The 24,038-nt window shown below is 40.6% G+C and overlaps 1 protein-coding gene across 1 annotated transcript in view; it reads left to right on the plus strand.

The window, feature by feature from the left end:
- COQ7 (coenzyme Q7, hydroxylase) overlaps nucleotides 1-23,060 on the plus strand; it is a 24,387-nt gene extending 1,327 nt beyond the window's left edge. The window contains exons 2-6 of the mRNA XM_089679063.1: nucleotides 6,111-6,307; nucleotides 9,407-9,521; nucleotides 9,616-9,755; nucleotides 12,562-12,630; nucleotides 20,581-23,060. Coding sequence (XP_089535189.1) covers nucleotides 6,111-6,307; nucleotides 9,407-9,521; nucleotides 9,616-9,755; nucleotides 12,562-12,630; nucleotides 20,581-20,658 — 599 coding nt within the window. The 3' untranslated portion in view covers nucleotides 20,659-23,060. The remainder of the gene's footprint in view (nucleotides 1-6,110; nucleotides 6,308-9,406; nucleotides 9,522-9,615; nucleotides 9,756-12,561; nucleotides 12,631-20,580) is intronic.
- Nucleotides 23,061-24,038: the final 978 nt, after the last annotated feature.

Genomic DNA, 24,038 nt, shown 5'->3' on the forward strand with positions numbered 1-24,038 from the left:
TCATAGTGTGCTGTGTGACGGAACCCTCCAGAGGAGAGCAGGTACCGGTCATAGTGTGCTGTGTGACGGAACCCTCCAGAGGAGAGCAGGTACAGGTCAGAGTGTGATGTGTGACGGAACCCTCCAGAGGAGAGCAGGTACAGGTCATAGTGTGCTGTGTGACGGAACCCTCCAGAGGAGAGCAGGTGCATGTCATAGTGTGCTGTGTGACGGAACCCTCCAGAGGAGAGCAGGTGCATGTCAGAGTGTGATGTGTGACGGAACCCTCCAGAGGAAAGCAGGTGCAGGTCAGAGTGTGATGTGTGACGGAACCCTCCAGAAGAGAGCAGGTACTGGTCATAGTGTGCTGTGTGATGGAACCCTCCAGAGGAGAGCAGGTGCATGTCATAGTGTGCTGTGTGACGGAACCCTCCAGAGGAAAGCAGGTGCAGGTCAGAGTGTGATGTGTGATGGAACCCTCCAGAGGAGAGCAGGTGCAGGTCATAGTGTGATGTGTGATGGAACCCTCCAGAGGAGAGCGGGTACAGGTCAGAGTGTGATGTGTGACGGAACCCTCCAGAGGAGAGCAGGTGCAGGTCAGAGTGTGATGTGTGATGGAACCCTCCAGAGGAGAGCGGGTACAGGTCAGAGTGTGATGTGTGACGGAACCCTCCAGAGGAGAGCAGGTACAGGTCATAGTGTGATGTGTGATGGAACCCTCCAGAAAAGAGCAGGTACAGGTCATAGTGTGCTCTGTGATGGAACCCTCCGGAGGAGAGCAAGCACAGGTTATAGTGTGATGGAACCCTCCAGAGGAGAGAAGTATAGGTCATAATGTGATGTGTTATGGAACCCTCCAGAAAAGAGCAGATACAGGTCATAGTGTGCTCTGTGATGGAACCCTCCGGAGGAGAGTAGGTACAGGTTATAGTGTGATGTATGATGGAACCCTCCAGAGGAGAGCAGGTACAGGTCGTAGTGTGATGGAACCCTCCAGAGGAGAGCAGGTACAGGTCATAGTGTGATGTATGATGGAACCCTCCAGAGGAGAGCAGGTAAAGGTCATAGTGTGGTGTGTGACGGATCCTCCAGAGGAGACCGGGTACAGGTCATAGTGTGATGTGTGAAGGAACCCTCCAGAGGAGAGCGGGTACAGGTCATAGGGTGATAGATCTTACAATGCTGTGTAATGATCAGGAGAACTGCATTAAACCGTGTATACATACAAACCTCCATTACAATGACTGCACACATCAGAATTCCCAGCATAGCACAGGGTTCATCAGGACGGTGTAGAAGTGATCAGGGGTGTCACAGCCATGCAGCCATTTCTACAGAAAATTGATAGATAGCTATGAATGGCATAGTGCAGCTTTTTCAAATAAAATAATAAATGCATCCAAATTAATAAAACAAACAAACAAACAAGAAAATACAATTTGGCATTGAAACCTGTAAAGCAGTGGTGGTCAACTTTCTTGAAATGGGAGGGGTGGGGGGCTGCATGTAAAATGAAGTCACTTTTTAGTATTAGAGACAGCAGACGCAGCAAGATATAGTCAGAGACTGAGGACATATTACAAGAGATAGTCAGACACTGCAGACATGGTACAACAGATGGTAAGAGACTGATGACATGACCAAAGAGATGGTCAGAGACTGATGACATGATCCAAGAAATGGTCAGAGATTGATAACATGATCCAAGAGATGGTCAGAGACTGATGACATGATCCAAGAAATGGTCAGAGATTGATGACATGATCCAAGAGATGTCTAGAGACTGCTAACAGGATACAGGAGATGGTCACAGAGGCAGGAGACTGTCTGAGACTGTGAACTTTATATAGGAGTTGTTGGGGACTAGGAACATTCTTCAAAAGACAGCCATACATTGCAGACACTTTACACTGGACTGCTAGAGATCATTTCTATGACAGGACAATAAGGAAATGTAGATGCAGCTCAAAAAGTGATAAAGGACCCCAAGCTTGGCACCAGGGCTGTACAGCACCTCAGCCTTGATCAGTGGATCAATCATATGAAGAGCCTGGAGAACACGTTTGGAACAAGTTTATGGCTGTGTTTGCAGATGTGAGCTTGTTTAAAACTGAAGTTTAGGTATGACTTTTTTATGCACATTTACTTTAATCCAGTTTGGGCCAATGTAAGTATGTAAGTGTCATAATTGGCCGCTCCCCCTGGAAGTTATAAATTACTGTAGTAAGGGCCACTGTTACAGTGATTGCCACTAGCTTCTCAGTTCTGTGCAAAGTGGCTGCCCTGCTGCATAGAAAATGCAGGGTGTTGCTTTCTCAGCACAGGTCCCATTTGCAGAACACCTTGCATTTTTCTGAATGAATGCAAAGCGTTCTCTGATTGGATGAGGTGGAGAGATGGGGCAGTGAGGTTAAGATCTCCACCTCATCAAATCAGATAATGTTTTGCATTCATTGAGAAAATTGCAAGGTGTTCTGTGAATGGGACATGTGCTGAGCGAACAATGCCATGAATGATAACCGTTATAGTTGCTTGTGCTGTCAACCAAACTGTCACAACTGACCACATGGCAGCTGCAGATCAAGCAGGAAGATTCCTTGAGTGATTTTTTTTTCCACTTTAAAGCAGAACTAAACCCACCAATTTAACGGTTGAAAAAAAACAGTTACATTCCTGACATATGCTGGGAATGCTAACTGTCACATTTGCTTGTGTAGCATTATGGCAGTTGTAGATCAAACAGAGGCTAGGATGGCAGCTTCCTTGGCTGAAAAGAATAGGAGGGTTTAGTTCTACTTTAAGTTCAGATATCTCACCAACAGAGACTTTAGGAGATGTAAGAAATTGTCAGGTGTCCAGAAACTACCAAAAATTCAAATATCAGTTTTTTGAACAACCCAAGCCTAAAACAATGAAAGCTCCAGGTGATGTGACCATCATCTCACCCATCTACTGTATTACACTTACCAGCACAGGTTAGTGACTCAGAATGGCACCCAGAGACCACAGCTTCACCACTCCACTTTTAAAAAATACAACACTAACCCCACCCCAATACTAGCTCTAACACTGGGGCAAAGTGGCAGGTTCACTTGAAGTTGTGCTAAATTATAAATTTGTTTTTATATAAGTCTTTCCAACATATCAAGTATACGACTAGGTTCACATTGTACCGGGTTTGCAGCATGCGTTTACATGGCAGCCCATTCATTTGAATTTACTGATGTGCCTGCATTTCCCACAAAAAAAAAAGTTTCTTGCACCATTTTCAAAATGCAGCCACAGAGAAAACGAATGGTACTTTTGTACCATGTGATTTCCCTGCGGTCCCTTCACCTGCAATTGTGCTTCCGGTTTAGATGCGTGGGGGTGATATTAAGAATGAATGGCAGCACCACGCGTCTCTACAGAGCAGCGCTTTTTGGCTGCAGGTGGTTGCGGGTTCGGGAACCGCTGTGATTTCCGCACCCGCAGCCACCTGCTACAGTGTGAAACTAGCCTACTACAGCTCAGTTTTAAGGCTTCTTCTGATAGCCTGTGCGCACTTTCAATCCTCCATCCTCCACTGATGCACCTCACTGCTGCTAGTGTATAGGGCACAGTGCCTGTTATTTCTGGATATATGCTACTCTTTGTGTTCTACAATTCCCATAGTTCTCAGAGCTTTACCAAGTCACTGCACATGAGCCAAATTAACACTGACAGATGCTGGCTCCTCCCACACTACTCCTCTTTCTAGAAACAGAACTACAAGTCCTATCATGCCTCAGCCTGTGGGAGTCATGCTTGTAAATCAGCCTTGCAATGCCTCGTGGGACTTGTAGTTCTGCAACAGCTGTAGGGCCGCCAGTTTGACACCCCCGCTGTAGAACTAGCTAAAATGTGAGTCGTACTACACTAGTGCATTTTGCATGGTGGTGCTAAATACATCCACACATAGATGTGTAGTCCATCTTGGGGCTGAGCAGGAAAGGGAGGCTAACTTCACGCACACAACGTAGGGGGGTCCTGGAGAACAAGCATGGCCACCCAAAAACAGAAAGTCTGAGAACAACTGAGAAAACCTGAAATTTGAGAGAGGAAAGGGAGGAAGAGGGAGATTTAAGGTACATTCTACTTATATACAGTTGTGTTCAAAATAATAGCAGTGTGCTGAAGAAAGTGAATAAAGCTCAAAATCCTTCTAATAGCTTTTATTTCCATACACACAAATGCATTGGGAACACTACACATTCTATTCCAAATCAAAACATGAAGAAAAATATATCAAATTTGTGTTGTTCCTCTAAAAAAATTGAAGAAAAGTGAATATTAGACTGTTCAAAAAAATAGCAGTTTTTGTATTCTTCTTTAGAAACTCAAACATTCACTATATAAACTGAAAAATGGTTGAAGATTTTGCTTTCCTTTGACTCACTTAATGAATATTTAGTTGTATAAGCACTGTTTCTGAGAACTGCTGTACATCTGTGTTGCATGGAGTCAACCAACTTCTGGCACCTGTGAACAGGTATTCCAGCCCAGGATGATTGGACTACATTCCACAGTTCTTCTCTATTTCTTGGTTTTGCCTCAGAAACTGCATTTTTGATGTCACCCCACAAGTTTTCTATTGGATTAAGATCCGGGATTGGGCTGGCCACTCTATAACGTCAATCTTGTTGGTCTGGAACCAAGATGTTGCACGTTTACTGGTGTGTTTGGGGTCGTTGTCTTGTTGGAACACCCATTTCAAGGGCATTTCCTCTTCAGCATAAGGCAGCATGACCTCTTCAAGTATTCTGATGTATTCAAACTGATCCATGATCCCTGGTATGCGATAAATAGGCCCAACACCGTAGTATGAGAAACATCCCCATATCATGATGCTTGCGTAACCATGCTTCACTGTCTTCATAGTGTACTGTGGCTTGAATTCAGTGTTTGGGGGTCATCTGACAAACTGTCTCCGGCCACTAGACCCAAAAAGAACAATCTTACTTTCATCAGTCCACAAAATGTTGCGCCATTTCTCTTTAGGCCAGTCAATGTGCTCTTTGGCAAATTGTAACCTCTTCAGCACGCCCTTTTTTTCAACAGTGGGACTTTGCGGGGGCTTCTTGCAGATAGCTTGGCTTCACATAGGCGTCTTCTATTTGTAACAGTACTCACAGGTAACTTTACACCTTCTTTGATCTTCCTGGAGCTGATTGTCGGCTGAGTCCGCGCCATTTTGGCTATTCTTCTATCCATTTGAATGGTAGTTTTTCGCTTTCTTCCACGTCTTTCAGGTTTTGGTTGCCATTTTAAAGCATTTGCGATAATTTTAGCTGAGCAGCCTATCATTTTCTGCACTTCTTTATATGTTTTCCCCTCTCCAATCAACTTTTTAATCAAGGTACGCTGTTCTTCTGAACAATGTCTGGAACAACCCATTTTCCTCAGAATTTCAGAGAGAAATGCACTGTAACCAGCATGTACAACATTTGCTGCCTTCCTTCCTTCCTTCAATAAGGGCAATAATTGCCACCTGTTTTTCAAAGAATGAATGACCTCACTTATAGAACTCCACACTGCTATTATTTTGAACATGCCCCTTTCAATTAGTGATTCAATTACACAGAATCAGCAGCATGCATGTCATGGCTGTTGGGTCTGTTGGATTTCTATTACTCTACTACACCTGCTAGTAAATTATTTGCCATGTAGAAATATCATTTCTACCAAAAACAGTGATTGATCAGGTTAGTGATGTCTGACTGCTATTATTATGAACACAACTGTATAAAGCTGTTGCGTGTATTTTCTTTCTATAAAAAATGTGAATTAAGTGCCACTTTAATAGGTCACCCCCTATTCACTTATTTTCCTCGTGCTGCCAGTCTGTTTCATTATAAATAACATGCATTAAAAAAACACTGTTAACAAAATTCAGTTAAAAAAATGTTGGTTCCCAAGTAGTGTGTGAGCATGAAGGTAGGATAGTAGCCTATAGCTAGTACATAGAAGCTGTATTATAACACAGTTGGAATAACATTATATGTCTGAAATGATTACCTGTCTGTCTCATACCTGAACTTTACTGAATTAAAATACTAATCCTACAGTCCTAATGCTATTGTTCACTTTTTCTACTGTACTTTAAATCCAAGGTGTAAAGCAACAATGCTTATTTGGGCATGTGGTGCCAGCCAGACAGTGCAGTTCAAGAGGCTACACAGATGATGGAGACAGAGCACTACTGGATCGTGTAATAAGAGTAGATCATGCTGGGGAATATGGAGCAAATCGCATCTATGCTGGGCAGATGGCCGTATTGAGGAGATCATCCGTAGGACCCATTATTCAGGTTGGTGGATGCACACTATCCTTTAAAGTCTATGTCTTATGTGTGATAGCACTGGACCAATAGAGAGAGGCTTGCTTCTGATGTAAATATAAACTGCTAAATACCTTTTCTCATCAGCAGTTAGAGCAGTCTTGTGACTTTAGCTGAGCACTGGTTAAAGCTTGTAGGAGGAGTTTTCTTTCTGCTCTAGGAGGATGCAAAACCCCCTGACCTCTGTCTGGACAGTGCTGATTGGCCCTGTGCTGATCACATGCCCTCTCCTAAGAAAACCCCCCAAAAAACTCTAGCAATACACACTAAACTGAGCATGTGCAGAAGGGCTACGGGTTCAGTCTGTCTTTATCAGCGTGGACATTTGAACAAGAGGAGGGGCAGAGAAGTCAGGATCAAACAGCCTTTTTACACCATGCAGAGGATTAACCCCTTAGGTTCCACAGTGAGTATAACATGCATGCTTTACTACATATACAGACAGATTTTACTGTTGTGGGTTTAGTAGCACTTTAAAGCTCTTAACCAATAAACATTTCAAAAAGACCTCTGAGACATATATGAACTTTTGTACTAGGCACGCCTCAATAGCCACCCCAGAGGCTAATTCTAAGGCTGACATGTATTTTAAGGGTATCTTTATGGAGCTTGCCATTCTATTGTGAATTAAGTAAACGCAAGTAAAAGGCAACAAAGATGATTATGATAATTAGCAATCTGAAGTTTGAAATCAGTGTGCTTCAACAATGCAAAGGTCTTAAGGCCAGTTAAGTCTTGCTTTTTTTATTATTGTTATGCAGTTAAGCTGCATACCAAGGTAACACTTTTGGCATTGTCTTTTATTATGTGTTATGGCTTGAAATGGCAAGAAGCTGTCATGTGATGGCAGCACGCTGGAGAGCCAGACTGCTGCTCCCACAAACACACCCTGCACAGTGCTACAATCGGTAATGCTGCTCAGTGAGCATAAGAGTTGTTGGAATACAGTGCAGAGGCTGTGTCAAACTCTTTCGCTTTGTGTGAGAGTAGCAGTCTGTCTCTCTACTGTGCAGCTTCATACAGTTTTAGTCACTGATGTATTAAAAAAATTACAGAAATATCTTTACTTTTACACAGGCTGACTGCATAGTAGTAATATAAAGCAAGGCATCAGTTGGAATGTTGGAAAACAGTTCATGAGCTAAACATGTAGGCTGGCATTGCTGACTTCTCCTTCTGAAAATGCTAGTTACCTGGCTGTCTTACTGACTCATTTGGCTTTCACATGTTGAATCTACCAATTTCTAACCCAGAATAAGTGATCTGCATGCTTGTTCTGGGTTAGTGACTCAGAATGTATTGAAACCAAATGGTCAGCGTAACAGCTACCCAATAGTGATGAGCTTGGGTGTATTCAGACTAGGATCCAAACACATGTAGGCGAGTGCACCACCAAGCTGTCACCTGTACAGGCCAATCATCTGCAACCAGGGCATTTCCCGCCCGTAGCTGCACAAGGAGTGAGTATATTTACGTATGCGTGGCAGGTAATACCCTGGCAGCAGATGATTACCATGTACAGAAGATGGTTCATGGTGGGCTCACACACATGGTTGGGGATCCTTGTCTGAACACATCTGAGCTCATCACTACTGACCATCTTGCTTCTGTAGGCATCATGTTCCAAATCTTTTGGATGGATAAAGGGGGGGGGGGGGGTTATCAAGAACATTATTTCAGAATTAAGCATGCATGTATTGTAAATCAGGCTGCTCCAATGAGGGCACACACAACAATAAAACCTGGCAAAGTGAAACCTTGGCGATTGCACATGACCAATCTGAGAAATTTTAGAAGATTTGGACCGCTTGGTTCCTTTTCCAATTGTCTGGCAACTATGACAGGCTGACCACTGGCTGAATGGGAAGTGTTTATGGGTGCCTCTAGCCTCCTGTGTGTACACTGTCTTTGACAACGATGTGCCATATGTACCCCATATTTGGATTGCCAAATAAACAGTTTCTACTTTTACAAGCGCCAATTGCACCTGCATTTGGTGATATTGTTCAAGAATCCTTGCAGATTGAAACTATGAATGCAATCTCACTACTCTGTACAATGTAACACTATTACTAATGTTTTCATATGGAACATGTCCTCAGTTACGATACAGATTCTGTTCTTGTAATGATGTTCATGATTCACTGATATGTTCACTGTCTATTTTTCCTACTGTTCTCAGGAAAAAAAGGAAAGTAAAAAATGTTTGTTTATTCTGTAACTTTTGCTTTGGAAAATGCAATAAAGTATATTGTACAAGAAACATGTCAAAGCATCTAATCCTGCTTTACTCCATACAAAAGCCAAACTTTTGGCTTGAGCTGGGCTTTAAATCTTTCTATTGCAACAAAATTCATTGTCATTCAGATCAGATTCAGATCCTGTATTTATTACAGGTGTTTATATAGCTCCTACAAATGTATGCAGTGCTTTACATTCTGTGCTTTCAAACCATTTTTTGCTCACAATATAAGGTCCTTATATTAAATGTATACATACACAAACACACATACACAATATGGACAGAACCCTATTAACCTGTCTTTGTAGTGTGGAGGGAAACCCACGCAAGCATCTTGTGAGCATTCAGACTTCATACACATAGGGGTTTATTTACTGAAGCTGGAGAGTCCAAAATCAGACTCCCTTCTGCATAGAAACCAATCAGCTTCTAACCTCAGCTTGTTCAATGAAGCTTTGGCAATGAAACCTGGAAGCTGATTGGTTTCTATGCAGAAGGGAGTCTGATTTTGGACTCTCCAGCTTTAGTAAATAAACCCCATAGTGTCCTGGTTAGGATTCAAAATGAAACCCAAGAGCTGCAAGACAACATTGCTAACCTCTAAGCCCCTGTATTGCTATTTTTTAGAAATAATATATAAGATACCCTCTTTTAGCCTATATTACACAAGACAATATCACTGATGTAGTAACCACCAATTAAATCTTTTTGGATTGATTTCATTAAACATTGATATACATTTCAAAGTGTCTAGAATATATCTGAAACTATTATCTAAAGCTATTGCGGCCACAGTTTCCCTCAGTTAACCAAGGTATATTTTACAGCATATGTGGAACCAGGAGAAAGATCATTTAAAAAAGTTTGATGAACTAATGGTTGCGAACAGGGTCCGGCCTACTATACTGCTGCCGTTCTGGAATGTGGCTGGATTTGTACTAGGTAGGCTACTTCTGCTTTGCATTTTAAATTCTATAAATTATATTTATTATCTGAACGCATGTGTTCATGGATTATCACATCTTGTCCCACTCAGGTGCTGGTACGGCTCTGCTGGGAAAGAATGGTGCAATGGCTTGTACAGTGGCGGTGGAAGAGACTATATCGAACCACTATAACAATCAAATCCGAACTCTTATGGAAAGAGATCCTGAAAAGCACAAGGAATTGCTGCAGGTGCTTAAATAGAATTCCACCATATAACATGTTTTTAACCACTTCAAGTCTGGACACTTTCACCCCCTTCCTGTCCAGGCCAATTTTCAGCTTTCAGTGCCATCACACTTTGAATGGCAGTTGCACGGTCATGCAACACTGTACCCATATGAATTTTTTAGCATTTTTTTTTAGACAGATAAACTTTATTTTGGTGGTATTTATTCACCACTGGGATTGTTATTTTTTTGCTATATAAATGAAAAAGTCCAAACATTTTGAAAAAAAAGGTGTTTTTCTTATAACATTTTTCAAATAAATAATATTTCTTCATAAATCTTGGCCAAAATGTATTCATCTATCTTTTTAGTAAAAAAAAAATAACCCAAATTAGTTTATAACCAAAAATTATAATTACAAAAACCATTTGTTACATTTTTATTTTAATTTTTGATATTATTATTTTTTTTTTTTTTTTTTTTTCAAACATGCTGTCACCCTAGCAGTACAGTGTCGCCATAGTGACACTACTACCTTTGAGGGGTGATGAAGTTTTGCTTTTACACCCATAAAGGCTGCAGTCATTGAGAAATACTGTGAGAGCTGTGATTGGTCACAGCTTGTCACATGGCACAAGGCTGTTGTGAATAGCCTTGTACCATGTGACCTCATGTGATTTCACAAGTAGTAAGCAATGATGTCAGGAAGTGACATCTTGGTTACCACTATTCATGTGATCACTGATTGGCCAATCAGTGATCATATGAATGGGGACCTCACACAGAGGTCCCGTACAGCGATCGGTGTTCCTACGGATACAGCGGGCACCAGATCGCGGTGCTGAAGCAGTGAATGCGGGGGGCCGTTTATAAGCGGCCACACGCTTCGGCACTGCTCCTGTCCGGCCGTTTATGTACATGGGCCAGATGGGAAGTGGTTAAAGGGTATAGAAAAATTAAATGAAGTTATAAAGTGATATTAGATGAATTACACCAAAGATCCATTTGCTATTGTACCTTCAGTCTTGCAATCAACCTCAGACTAAAGCTGGGTACACACTATAAGAAAATCAGGCAAACGATCATCTGGTTTTCCTCAATGTTTCACAGCAAGTCAAACCCGAGCATGGTACTAATTGTACGAAACTTCTCGAGTGACAAAGGCTTTTTTTTGTTTGACGTAGAAAGGTTGTAGTGTAGATTATTGTTTCTGATCGTGTGCAGTCTTTTGTATACGGTTTTTCTTTTACAAAAACAGCACAGCAAAAAATCATTAGTTCTGTTCACGTATGAGAAAAATGTTGGAAATGTTCGTTTGGAGAGTCTAAATCGGATGTGTACACACTATGTGAAAATTGAACTATTGTTCATTGTACTGAATTTTTCTTATGATTTTCTCATAGTGTGTACTCCACTTATGCTGTATAATTTACCCATAGCCCAGTAATACCAGTTGTTTGCATGTGTGCGAGAGATGGCATGACTAGTTTGGGTTTTCTGTTACTAAACCCCAAAAAAGGGAGACAGAAGATATACTGCTTAGCCTGATTTGCCTGCCTGACATTGTAGGGAAAATGTAGTTGCAGTGCGAATGGATGCATTGAACATGAAAACATTTTATTTTTAATTTTTTTTTTTAATAAATATTTTTTAAAAATGTATTTTATTTTACACTTTTTTTTCATGTAACAAGCCCCATTCGAGACAGCTTTGAGGAGGTAACAGGTACTCTTTATGGAGACATCCGGGGTCTGTTAGACCACCAGTGTCTCCCCTGACCTCCACTGCAGCTAATTAAGCACATGCTTTGCTTGATTAGCTGCTTCCCTGGCTGTGGCAGCCAGGAAATAACAGCTGTGAAACCGCAAGTGATGAAATCATAGCCACTTCTGGCTCAATTAGTCACACAGAGATTGGGCTTCAAGGGCATAAGAGCTTCTGAGACATAAAATTGCGGGACTGGGCATCTGTCTCTCCCTTGAGGTGGCCCTAAGCCAGCCAGATGTCAGAGAACAGCTGATCCAACAGGTTTGAATGTATCTTTGTAGCTAGCCAGAGGCTGCAGCAGGATGCTGATCCATTTCTAACATTTGAAAACAGCCAAGAACAGCTCAGGCATCAGTACTTGCATGATTTTGGAATCTCTAAACCAGAATCTCAGTTCATAAAGCAAATGCTGGATGATGCCTGAACAAAGGTGTCATTATCCTGATGAGAAAACAGATGAGGGTATAGTCAGGAGTACTGGGATCTTCGGGAACAAATAAATACATGTAAGTCTTGCAATTACAAATTACCAAGCATGTATGCACTTACAGTGTGTGTCAAACAAAAAAAAATTTTTTTTTCTTATTTTGGATGGTGTAGGGAAGGATTGCAACTCCTGTTTGTTTTACTACTGTTAGGGACTCCTTTGGAGAGATTTACCCTAAAGCTAGGTTCCCACCTAGCTTGAATGGGCTGCTGTGCCTACGTCTCACGCAAAAAAAAGGTGCATGCACCTTTCAAAAACACATTCACAGGGTTTTTTTGACCATGTGGTTTCCCTTGCAGTTCCCGCACCTACGATCGCGCTACAGGCTGAGATGCATGGGGGTGCCATTCAGAATGAATGGCAGCCCCCTGTTTCTTGCAAGAGCAGCACAATTTGGCTGAGGGTGGTTGCGGGTGCAGGAACAGGTGCGATTCCTCCACCCACAACCAGCCCGCAGCCTGCACGCTAGTGTGAACCAGGGCTAATTTCTTGTCTAGCTGATACAAATAAAGGTTGCGATAGCATCTGTAGTTGGTCACTACCTGTAAATTGGTCTTTATTTCTTTTCCACCAGACATTAAAGAAGTTTCGGGATGATGAGATGGAGCATCATGATACAGGACTTGAACATGACGCAGAACTGGTATGAGTTTGACTATTATTGGAAGAAGAGCCGCTTTCACAATTTCAGCGAAACAGTTTTTAGTTCCTTTTAAAGTGAAACTCCAGGAATTATTTGTATTGCATATTTACATTGATCCAGCAGCTTAGCACAATTTATGCATATCTCATATTTGATGGGCCACTAGGAAAGCTGCAAATCAATGTAGTAGTCGATGCTACTACAGTATAAGCCGTGATCTGTTGGGTCCTGCTCAGGTTCTGTGTGAGTGACTTCCCCTTTGCACATGGACAAAAGGAGGGGGGGGTCATTTGCTTGGCACTGCCGTCATTTATTGAACCCTTGTATATTTTTCAATGAATACAAGGCCTTCTCTGATTGGATGAGGTAGAGATCATGATGTCATGGCACCTCCTCTCCACCTCTTCTAATCAAAGAAAGCTTTGTATTTATGGAAAACAATACAAGGTGTTCCATAAATGGCAGTGGTTCCATGCCCCTTCCCCAATCCCCTGTGGTCAGTGTGCAGAGGGGGAAGCTGCTTGCACAGACCAGGCAGGGCCCAGAGGATACAGCTGTCAGTGTTGTAGTGCCGACTATTACAGTGATTTTCAGCTTCTCAGTGGTCCATCAGGTATGAGATATTGATACTTACATTGTGCCAAGCTGGATCAATGTAAATATGCAATCCAAAGAATTATTGGAGCATAGCTTTAAAGCTGAACTCTAGGATAAACAAATATTGCCTAAATACAAGAGTCATATGTATTCTTCCTTGAATCTTGGTGAGTTTTGTGTATTTCTTCTAAATCTGTGCGGTAATCCAGTTTGAAACTTTTTTGCCTCTTTGCAGGAGATTCCTGCAATAAAGACCAGTTAAATATAAAGCAAAAAAGGCAGCTCTCCTCCTTAGTATAATCTTAAAGTGCTAATACAAATCTAAATAAATCCTTAAAACAAATGTGTATATAAATCAATATTGCATATCTACCTCAAAAATAATAAATTATCTCCAGCAAAAAGTGTCCTTTTATAACTTATTCAGTAAGCCAAAATTGTAGGAGAAAAATATATGTAAAATGTCCAAACACCATAAAAAATAAAATATATGTATAAGTGCTTTCATCTTCAATATTCAAACTTCATGTGAAAAAACCACATAAATCACCGTGCACAAATCCACCACCAGATAAATTGGGTAAACTCACCAGAGAAATATGCTGGTCAGATTATAAACCAGCAGAAATGCTTCTGCTCTGGGACCAACGATCTGAAGATGGATAACCAGCGTATGTGGGATAATTCAAATGGCACTAAATTCTTCTCAGTCTCTGAATGAACTCAGGAAGTAAGAGAGGAAAGACTCATAGCGTAACACTGTACCAAAAATATATTCATAAAAACACATATATTCCACTCACATTTACTAGTGTCCGAGCTGATACGAATATTTATATATATTTTATATATTTATATATTTTTTCTCCCACATTTTTGGCTTATTGAATAAGTTGTAAAAGGACACTTTTTGCTGGAGATAATTTATTATTTTTGAGATAGATATGAAATATTGATTTATATATACTTTTGTTTTATGGATTTACAGTTGCAAGAAAAAGTATGTGAACCCCTTGGGATTATGTGGAGTTTTGCATGAATTGGGCATAAAATGTGCTCTTAACGTCATCTAAGTCACAACAATAGAAGAACACAGTCTGCTGAACATAATACTACACAAACATTAGATGTTGCCATGGTTTAATTGCACATAACATGTAAACATTCACAGTGCAGGGAGGAAAAAGTATGTGAACCTTTGGATTTAATAACTGTTTGACCCTCCTTTTGGCAGCAATAACCTCAACCAAATGTTTCCTGTAGTTGCAGATCAGACCTGCACAACGATCTGGAGTAATTTTGGACCACTCCTCTTCACAAAACTGTTTCAGTGTAGCAATATTCTTGGGATGTCTGGTGTGAATCGCTTTCTTAAGGTCATGCCACAACATTTCAATCGGGTTGAGGTCAGGACTCTGACTGGGCCACTCCAGAAGGCGTATTCTGTGCTGTTGCAGCCATTGTTTTGTTGAATTACTTGTATGCTTTGGGTCATTGTCCTGTTGCATCACCCATGCTCTGCGGAGCTTCAGTTGGCGGACAGATGGTCGTACGTTTTCCTGCAAAATGTCTTGATAAACTCTGGAATTCCTTTTCCCATTAATGACAACAATCTGTCCAGGCCCTGAGGCAGCAAAGCAGCCCCAAACCATGATGCTCCCTCCGCCATGTTTTACAGTGAGGATGAGGTTTTGATGTTGGTGTGCTGTGCGCCTTTTTTTCTCCACACATAGTGTTGTGTGTTCTTCCCAAACAACTCAATCTTGGTTTCATCTGTCCACAGTATATTTTGCCAGTAGTGCTGTGGAACATCCAGGTGCTCTTTTGCAAACTTCAAACGTGCTGCAATATTCTTTTTGGACAGCAATGGCTTCCTCCATGGTGTCCTCCCATGTACTCCATTCTTGTTTAATGTTTTCCTATTGTAGATGTGTCAACAAAAATGTTAGCATGTGCCAGAGATTTCTGTAGGTCTTGAGCTGACACTCTGGGATTCTTCTTTACCTCATGCAGCATTCTGCGCTGTGCTCTTGCAGTCATTTTTACAGGACGACCTCGCCTAGGGAGAGTAGCAACAGTGCTAAACTTTCTCCATTTGTAGACAGTCTGTCTTACCGTGGACACATGAACATCAAGGCTTTTGGAGATACTTTTGTAACTCTTTCCAGCTTCATGCAAGTCAACAATTCTTGATCGTAGGTCTTCTGAGAGCTCTTTTCTGTGAGGCATGGTTCACATCAGACAGTGCTTCTTGAAACCAGTAAACCCAAAACAGGTGTGTGTTTTTTAAGGGCAGGACAGCTGTCAGCAACACTTCCAATATCATCACACTGATTGGAGTCAAGGTTGGCTCACTCCTGGCTCCAATTAGCTCTGGGAGAAGTCATTAAGCTAGGGCCTCGCATACTTTATCCTCCCTGCACTGTGAATGTTTACATGTTATGTGCAATTAAACCATGGCAACATCTAATGTTTGTGTAGTACTATGTTCAGCAGACTGTGTTCTTCTATTGTTGTGAATTAGATGACGTTCAGAGCACATTTTATGCCCAATTCATGCAAAACTCCACGTAATCCCAAGGGGTTCACATACTTTTTCTTGCAACTGTATTTAGATTTGTATTAGCACTTTGAGATCATACTAAGGAGTGGCGCTGCCTTTTTTGCTTTATATGAACACCTTGTTAAGGGTTGGATTAGCTGCATTTATTTATATATATATATATATATATATATATATATATATATATATAATTTTACATATTAGTTGGTTTATTGATTTTCAGTGGTGCTGTCCATATTCTAATCAATAAAGACCAGTTGCTGCTGCTTTCTTTCCTTGTGCAGGGTGGCTGTTCTTGTCTCTGCCCCCTCCTGTAGTTTTATGCAGAAAGCCTGTAGTGAGTGATGCTTGCTGGGCCCCTCCCGCAGCTTTGCTCTCTGCTCAGGCTATGTACAGCACAGTGATGATGTCACTGCTACTTTAAGCTGGCCATAGATGGATCACAATTCAGCCAGTTTAGCATGGACCAGCTGAATTTCGATCCATGTGTGGCCTCTCCCCCTCGACAGAAAATTGTTGGAACATTTTTCTTGATCAGTCTACTCTGAGGAGCCCTGCTGCTAGAATACAATGGCACAGCGGAGAGGATTCCTCCATCCATCTTGCTTGTGTGGTTGGGGGAATCCGGAAACAAAAACAAGTTATCTATGTCAAGCCTTACAAGGGTATATCTGGGTTTGCGAAGGCATTTAATAGATTTATTGGCTGTTGAGGAATATATTTTATATGAAAGCTTGTGTACCTGGAATTCAGCTTTAAGAATCTTGTCATCAGGTTGTTTTTGTAGAAGCAGTAAACTTCTGCTTTTTATATATGATGGCGATAAATAGATGCTAATTAAAATGCTTAAATAAGTCATGAGTTATTAATTAGCTCTGGTAGGCAGCAATGAATCACTGAAGTTTCTAAAGGTTAATAAAACTGCTAAATATTCCCCCCAGTTCTGAATTTATAATTATCTCTAGTTACAAATTGTTGTGGCCAGAACTTGTTTTCTTAAAGTGGTGCTAAACACAAAACTAAAAATGAAATATACAGTATTGCTGCTTATCAATCATTCGATGTGCTGGCTGCATTAGTTTTCTTTTTTTAGGCTTTTTCCCTCTGTTTTTACCTGCTGATCTGTCCAGTAATACACCTCCTGAATTAGAGCGCCTTCTCTCAGGATGAAGGAGCAGAGGGGGCAGCATTGTCAGTCTGGTGGGGAGGGGAGTGTTATATATGGTACACATTGAAGCCAAACTCCAGCAAATACTTTTTAAGCAGTTACAGCAACAGTTTTATTGCTTTTGGGATAAAAGTGTTACAAAATGAATTAAAACTGATTATTGTAAGTACCCCTGCCAGTGGTAAATGGTTTGTCCCAACCTTGTAACTGCTACTGCTGCAGGATAGCTTGTTCTGTTAAAAACTGGTCAGATCACCAAGCAAAAATAAAAAAAAGCCTAAAAAAAATAATGCATGCAACTAAAGTACAACCATAGTGCCCATACAGGGATTGAAATGTAGCCTGTCCCTGCTGAACTGGCTAAATTTCGATCCATCTATGGGCAGCTGTAGGGCTTGTTCACATTTCTGTGGAGACCTTTTCTGTATCTGAAAAACATGGAAGAGCCCTGATAGGTTTTTTTTTTTCTTTTCAGTTCACACTGATTATGACACAAACCGATATTAAGCATCTTAGCCCCTTCCCAATGTGTGTTCACATATATACACTCTTGCAGACTTGGGTCTTTTTAGCTTTTTTACAATTTTGTGTCATTTTTTTCATTGATGATAAAAAATAAAGTAAAAAATTAGGAGATATCATTACCATTTACCACTAAAGGAAGACCCAATTTGTACTGAAAAAACACGGTATAATCCACCTTGATGCACAAAGTAGTTGTGATGATATGTACAGTTTTATTAACACGTCAGAATTGCAAAACTGTGTTCAAGTGTACATACTAAATACAATATGTCAAATCAGCACTTCTATATAAATGGAAATCTCTTGCTATTCCTGTGCATATGTACTGTTTGAAGATACTTTTCTACATTTTGGGTATGTGACAAATATTCTCCATAATCCAGCTTTACACTGACTGTAGTATAAGTTGTAGCTTTTATAATGTGGCAGTTTAAATGACTTTGGTTTAAGTATTCACTTGCTTGTTAAAATTCTTTAAGCCATATAATTTTACATTTGATGCTCTGAAGTGGGGGGAATGACATTACATTGCAATAGTATAATAATATTTAGAGGATGATGTTAGGAAACAACAAGTGCAAAAATTACGGATTTACAGTATCTCACAAAAATGAGTACACCCCTCACATTTTTGTAAATATGTGCTGCAGCTCAGTTTCAGGGTCTTGGCAATCTTCTTATAGCCTAGGCCATCTTTATGTAGAGCAACAGTTCTTTTTTTCAGATCCTCTGAGAGCTCTTTGCCATGAGGAGCCATGTTGAACTTCCATTGACCAGTATGAGAGAGTGAGAGCGAGAACACCAAATTTAACACACCTGCTACCCATTCACACCTGAGACTTTGTAACACTAACGAGTCACATGACATCGGGGAGGGAAAATGCATAATTGGGCCCAATTTGGACATTTCCACTTAGGGGTGTACTCAGTTTTGTTGCCAGCGGTTTAGACATTAATGGATGTGTGTTGACTTATTTTGAGGGGACAGCAAATTTACACTGTTATACAAGCTGTACACTCACTACTTTACACTGTAACAAAGTGTAATTTCTTCAGTGTTGTCACATGAAAAGATAGAATAAAATATGATGGGTGTACTCACTTCTGTGAGATACTGTGTGTCAGAAAATCTAATGTTTTTAAAGCTGAACTCTAGGCAGAAATAAAAGACACAAATTAATGCAGCTTATGTCAGTTCAATCACTATAAGTATGCAGTTGATCTGGTATCAGCCTGCTTGCAGAAGTTGTTCAATGAGCCAATTAGTTCTTGTGCTGATAGGAAAACAAAGCAGGGAGATGAGAAGCATTGTGCTTCTTCTCCTTTCACTGTCCAGTCACAGGCAGGTGTGGGCCCAGAGTGACCTGGGTTCAGAGGAAGTGCGTAGCGGCAGAAAAATGTACTTGTGGGGGGATCTCTATTTGAAGGTAAACATTGCAGCAAAAGCAGATTTTGTTATTTCAATCTTCTAATGGCCTATTCATCTTTATCTTGCGACTATTGGCTAGAGATTAACTTTAAACGTGAATATGAGAAGTGTGCAGCTATTAAGTTGGGAGGTTGCAGAATCCTGCAGACTGGAAATTCATTAAAAAAGTTAAGCAAGTGCTGCAATAAGGCTTCAGTCATATGGGTAATGGGGTGTGGATAGATTGCTGTGTTAAACGCAGCTGCACTCTCATATCTCTGCATAGAAACTGGCTGATTATTTGCAGCCAATTTTGTGTAAGGCCAAAACTCTGCAGAAAAGCTGAACCTGGACACACATTGGGCTCTGTTCACATCTTGACAGCCCAGGTGAGCGGTTGTGTGAACAGCGGTGGCACCGGTCATTCGATTTGTACAGAGCAGCACTGTTAAGGTGGTACTAAACCTCCTATCCTTTTCAGCCAAGGAAGCCGCCATCTTAGCCTCTGTTTGATCTGCACCTGCAATGGTGCTGAACATGTGATCAGTTATGACACCAGCCAGTTGATGTTTTGACAGTTTGTGTGAGAGCACAAGAAAATGTAACAGTTCGCATTTCTTGCATGCCGGGAATGTAACTTTTTTTTTTTTTTTAAACCGGTAAATTGATGGTTTTAGTTCCACTTTAAAGTTTTCACTTTTTTAGAAAAAATGAAAAGGCGAACTAACAACATACACCCTCCCCCCCCCCCCCTTTTCTGGGTCCCCTTTGTAATTGTATGTACGTGCTTCCAGGGAAGCTGAGCTGTCAGTGCCCCATGCAGCTGTTTAAGTGGTCCCAGGATTTGAAATTCATGTTCTTCCTCTGCAGCACATCTGGGACAGACCAGAGCAATTCTGATTGGTCAGTACTTGCACACCGAATCGCTCCAGAATTGTTCCAGAAGCTCTGCATGGAGAAGAGCGCTAATTAAGTTGACAAAATATTTATTGAGGTTTTCAGATAAAATTATAACATGCAGTGCTAGATTCTTGTACAAAAATAATATACAAAGACTAGTGGAAAATAAAATCATATAATGCAAAACAATACAATATGGGCTAATGGGTTATAAATAGCGACAGTAGTGCGACACAAAACAGCTTCTGGTACAGGGCACTTCAAATCCTGCTGAACTGGCTTCATGGGCACTGACAGCTCAGCATCCCTGGAAGTAAATACAGCACCCTTTTACATTTTTTCTGAAAAGGTGAACTAACACTCTAAGCAATTGTTTGGATGAGTTCTGGAAACCAAACAAATGTGTTCTCTTATGTATATCACTGTTTCCTTTTCTTTTGTTTCTTTTGCTGTTTTTAATTTCATTAGCTGTTTACAAGAAAATTAACAAACTTAATGTTTCCTTTAAAAAAAAAAAAAAAAAAATCCCACAAAATAAAAAGTTAAGTGGATTGTGGGTGATCAGACGTCCACCCAGAACTGATAATTAGGCACATTTTATCCTCCGGCACCTGCTATCCGACATGCTTTGATGCCAGATGAACTAAATTTACCTCTACATCTAGAGATCATAGGTCGTTGTAAAAATAGCTTGACAATCTTGTGTCTCCAAACTTCAAAGGAATAGATAAAGGACATCAACTGCCTGCCGAAGTGCCTCTGACAATGTAATACTTCTTTTCCCTGCAGGCTCCAGCTTATTCCGTGTTGAAGACTGTTATACAAGCCGGATGCCGAGCAGCTGTCTATTTATCTGAACGTGTCTAAGAAAAGGAGTTTGTTTTTCAGAGAGAATTTAGGCTTATTCCTTTCTTCTGCAATGAAGCTGATTTTACACAATGTGGTATTGTGGTCAGGCAGCTGCCTTATGCTTTTGCAAGTAATGCTTTTTGCAGTTTTATAAGTGGCCACTAGGTGGCAGGGTGTGTAGTTTAAGCTGAAAGCTTGTATAGAAACAAGTGAAGATTTTATTTGGCCTAAATTGAACAATTCTTATTGCATTCTTCACTGGACACTTTAGGGTTAATGCTCACTTGAGTTCAAGAACTCTGCTTTTACAGATAAGTGAACTTTTTTTTTTCTGCCTCCAAATGCCCCTCCATGCTACCTGTTTATGCACACTAGATGTTTACAGGAGTTTAGTGGCAGGGATGTCTAGAGACAGAAAAACACCCACCAAAGTCAGGAGAGGAGCTCTTGAACATAAAACCGATCAAAAGTGCCTCAAGGTGTGTTCATGCTAGGCGTGTTTCTGCACATTCGTGCGTTAATACGTTCTAATAGCCAGAATAAATTAACATTCTGGCCAAAAGAATGCTTTACTGCCTGATGTATGAACACACATAAATGTGAGTGAATGTATATGCAAAAATGCAGCTTTTTACTGAGAATACAGTGTGTATGTGGTCTTAGATGTCACTACAGGAAAAACCAAACAATATACTGTAGGTAATAAAAACTGTTTAGTCTATCGCTCTCCTGCCTTGCTTTGCCAAAATTGTCAGGTGGAACTATATCTTAGTCAATAAACTGTAATTATTTTTCTACAATGAATTTGCGGTACCTATTTAGGAAATGTGTTTAATTTATATCATTTTGAAGACTTAAAGCCTCTCAGCAGCACTGACTGTAGTATTTACATCCTGTTTGGGACAGCACCCCACAGTAATCCCATTCTATTATGAAGTTGTCCTTCAACCCAGAAGACTGAGCACATATTTGATGCAGGGTGATCTAGGCTTTAACATGGCTAACTATTTAAAAAAAAAAATACAAGAGGAGGGAGGAGTGAACACTGGGGAGACAGGAAAGGCGTGTATGTTGCAATAACAGCATGCTGAATACCCTTAAGCTGTTACTAAACCCACAACAGTAAAATCAGTCTGTATATGCAGTAAAGCATGCTTGTTATACTCACTGTGGAACCTAAGGGGTTAATCCTCTGCATTGTGTAAAAAGGCTGTTTGATACTGACTTCACTGATCCTCCCCTTCTTCCAGTGTCCCCCTCTTATCTCCTGATGAGACATATTGTGTGGAGACACTCTGAACTTGCTCAGTTTGGAGTGTATTGCTATAGAGGTTTTTTTTTGTTTTTGTTTTTTTCTTGGGAGAGTGCATGTGATCAGCACTGTTCAGACAGAGGTCAGGGGTTCTGCATCCTCTTAGAGCGAAATGAAAACTTCTACATGTGCTCAGCTGAACACTAATAGAAGTCACATGACTGCTCCAGCTGCTGATGAGAAAAGGTATTTAGCAGTTTATATTTACTAAAATAATTACACTTCCATGGTCTGCGTACCGTGGGAGACCAGATATAGTGAATGCAGGGTCCTGGTTTTAATAACACTTTCATTGTCAAAGTATAGGAACATAACCTTGTCTTATACAGTAAGGTAGCTACCATCTGTGACGAACGCGGGATCGCTGACACCAATATGTGACGACCGCGGTGTCAGACCCCAGCTCTTCTCACCAAATTCGTGACCGAAAGACTAGCCAATCTAAAACCGCAATGTCACGTGCGTAACAATGCCACACCCAGCTGCACCCTGCACAACGATTTTCCAGCTAATTGGACCACAATCGTACCGGTAGCCTGAGCGATTGTTACTGGGTCAGGTTAATTAAGCAATTAACCCTTCACACTTCCACCACCTGCTTTTGTACAGAGAAAGAGGAAACTTGGCGATATCCGCAATAACACTATAATGGTTGAGGTAATCATCTGTATAACACGGTCACCGCAGGCCGGTTATACAGAGGGTTAAACAAAGACAGTAGCGTTCTTTTTAGAGGCAGGAATTCGTAAATTGCAATTAAGAGCTATAGAAACAGTTCAACACTTTCAGAAGGAAAGATTTATTACTGAAAAGTCAAAAAGGGGTGCAATAAAAATATTTACAGAACAAAGATGTAACCAAAATATATATATATATAAATATACAGTGAACAACAGCACAGCCAAGAGATAACAGGGAGAGGTTAAAGGGTTAAGTACTTGCCAAAGTCCTGGGTTAGCAGATCAAGTTTCAAAGCAAAAGGGTACGGGTCTCCCCAGGTGGTATTGATGTTAAAATGGGAGAATTCGTCAACTCAGCTCTCGAGTAGATTATTATGCGGACATGTCTGAGGATTGATTAGATATTAAATATGAAATTCTACACTGAATGGTTCACGAGATCTTTTTTTCTGCTTTCCTATGTATTCGAGACAAGGAGAGTGACCCATCAAACTGTTCGCCTCCTCTTGGCCAATCTGACAATATGCCTGGGTTTATGTAAGTCTCTCATATTCCAAGATATGAAACATAGGGCAAAAATGGATTTTTAAAAAGGTTATCTGGTTCAATGTCTTTTGAACTCCTGTGAAGGCGTTATCTTTTTACGAGGTGCTAAATTGTGCAACCTGGCATTTTGCTCAGAAATGTTTTATAGCTCTGGGGTTCCCTGCTGTGCTCTGCCTGTGACACTTTTAACACACACACACACACACACTGCCATATGTCACTGTGCCTCTCGGAGAGGGAGGGGGAAAGAATGAGGGGAGAAAATGGAGATTCTTAACAAAATGGAGGCTGCTTCCTGCCTCTGGTGCGCACGTTCGGGACACCATCCTTGTTGTTTCTCTTTTATGTACGAATATAGTGACTGTTCAACATTGTTGCTTTTGTTACTTCATCTTTTTTTGTGGTTGTGGCTTAAATTCAAAATAGAGATGTACTAGAATTTCTCCTTGTAGTTTAAAAAAAAAATGCTAGATTGTAACATACATAATACAAAACTAAATACAAAACAGTCGACCTCTATCTGATTTTATTTCTGTATTATTCTATGATGGAGGGGATGTTTTCTCAGTTTATGTACTGTAACCATTACTACAAGGACAGGAAAGTGAGTGAAAATTTCCCCAAGAGGATGTGGATAACAGTAAACTCTTTTTCAAACTCTCTCCTACTGTTAAGAAAAGGTTGCCATCCATGTTTCCATTGAGGCTATTTCTCTTTACTTTAGGTCTGTGAAATGGCTGTACTTATCCAGCTTTAGGAGCATAACAGTAACTTTAACTATTACCTACTGTATCTGAAACGAAAACATTATGTTGGTTGGAGTTCAGGTATATACAGTTGTGTTCAAAATAATAGCAGTG

Source organism: Staurois parvus, unplaced genomic scaffold (genome assembly GCF_062004578.1).
Source record: "Staurois parvus isolate SC_StPar_1 unplaced genomic scaffold, SC_StPar_1.0 ptg000217l, whole genome shotgun sequence".
In the NCBI taxonomy this organism is placed as follows: Eukaryota; Metazoa; Chordata; class Amphibia; order Anura; family Ranidae; genus Staurois; species Staurois parvus.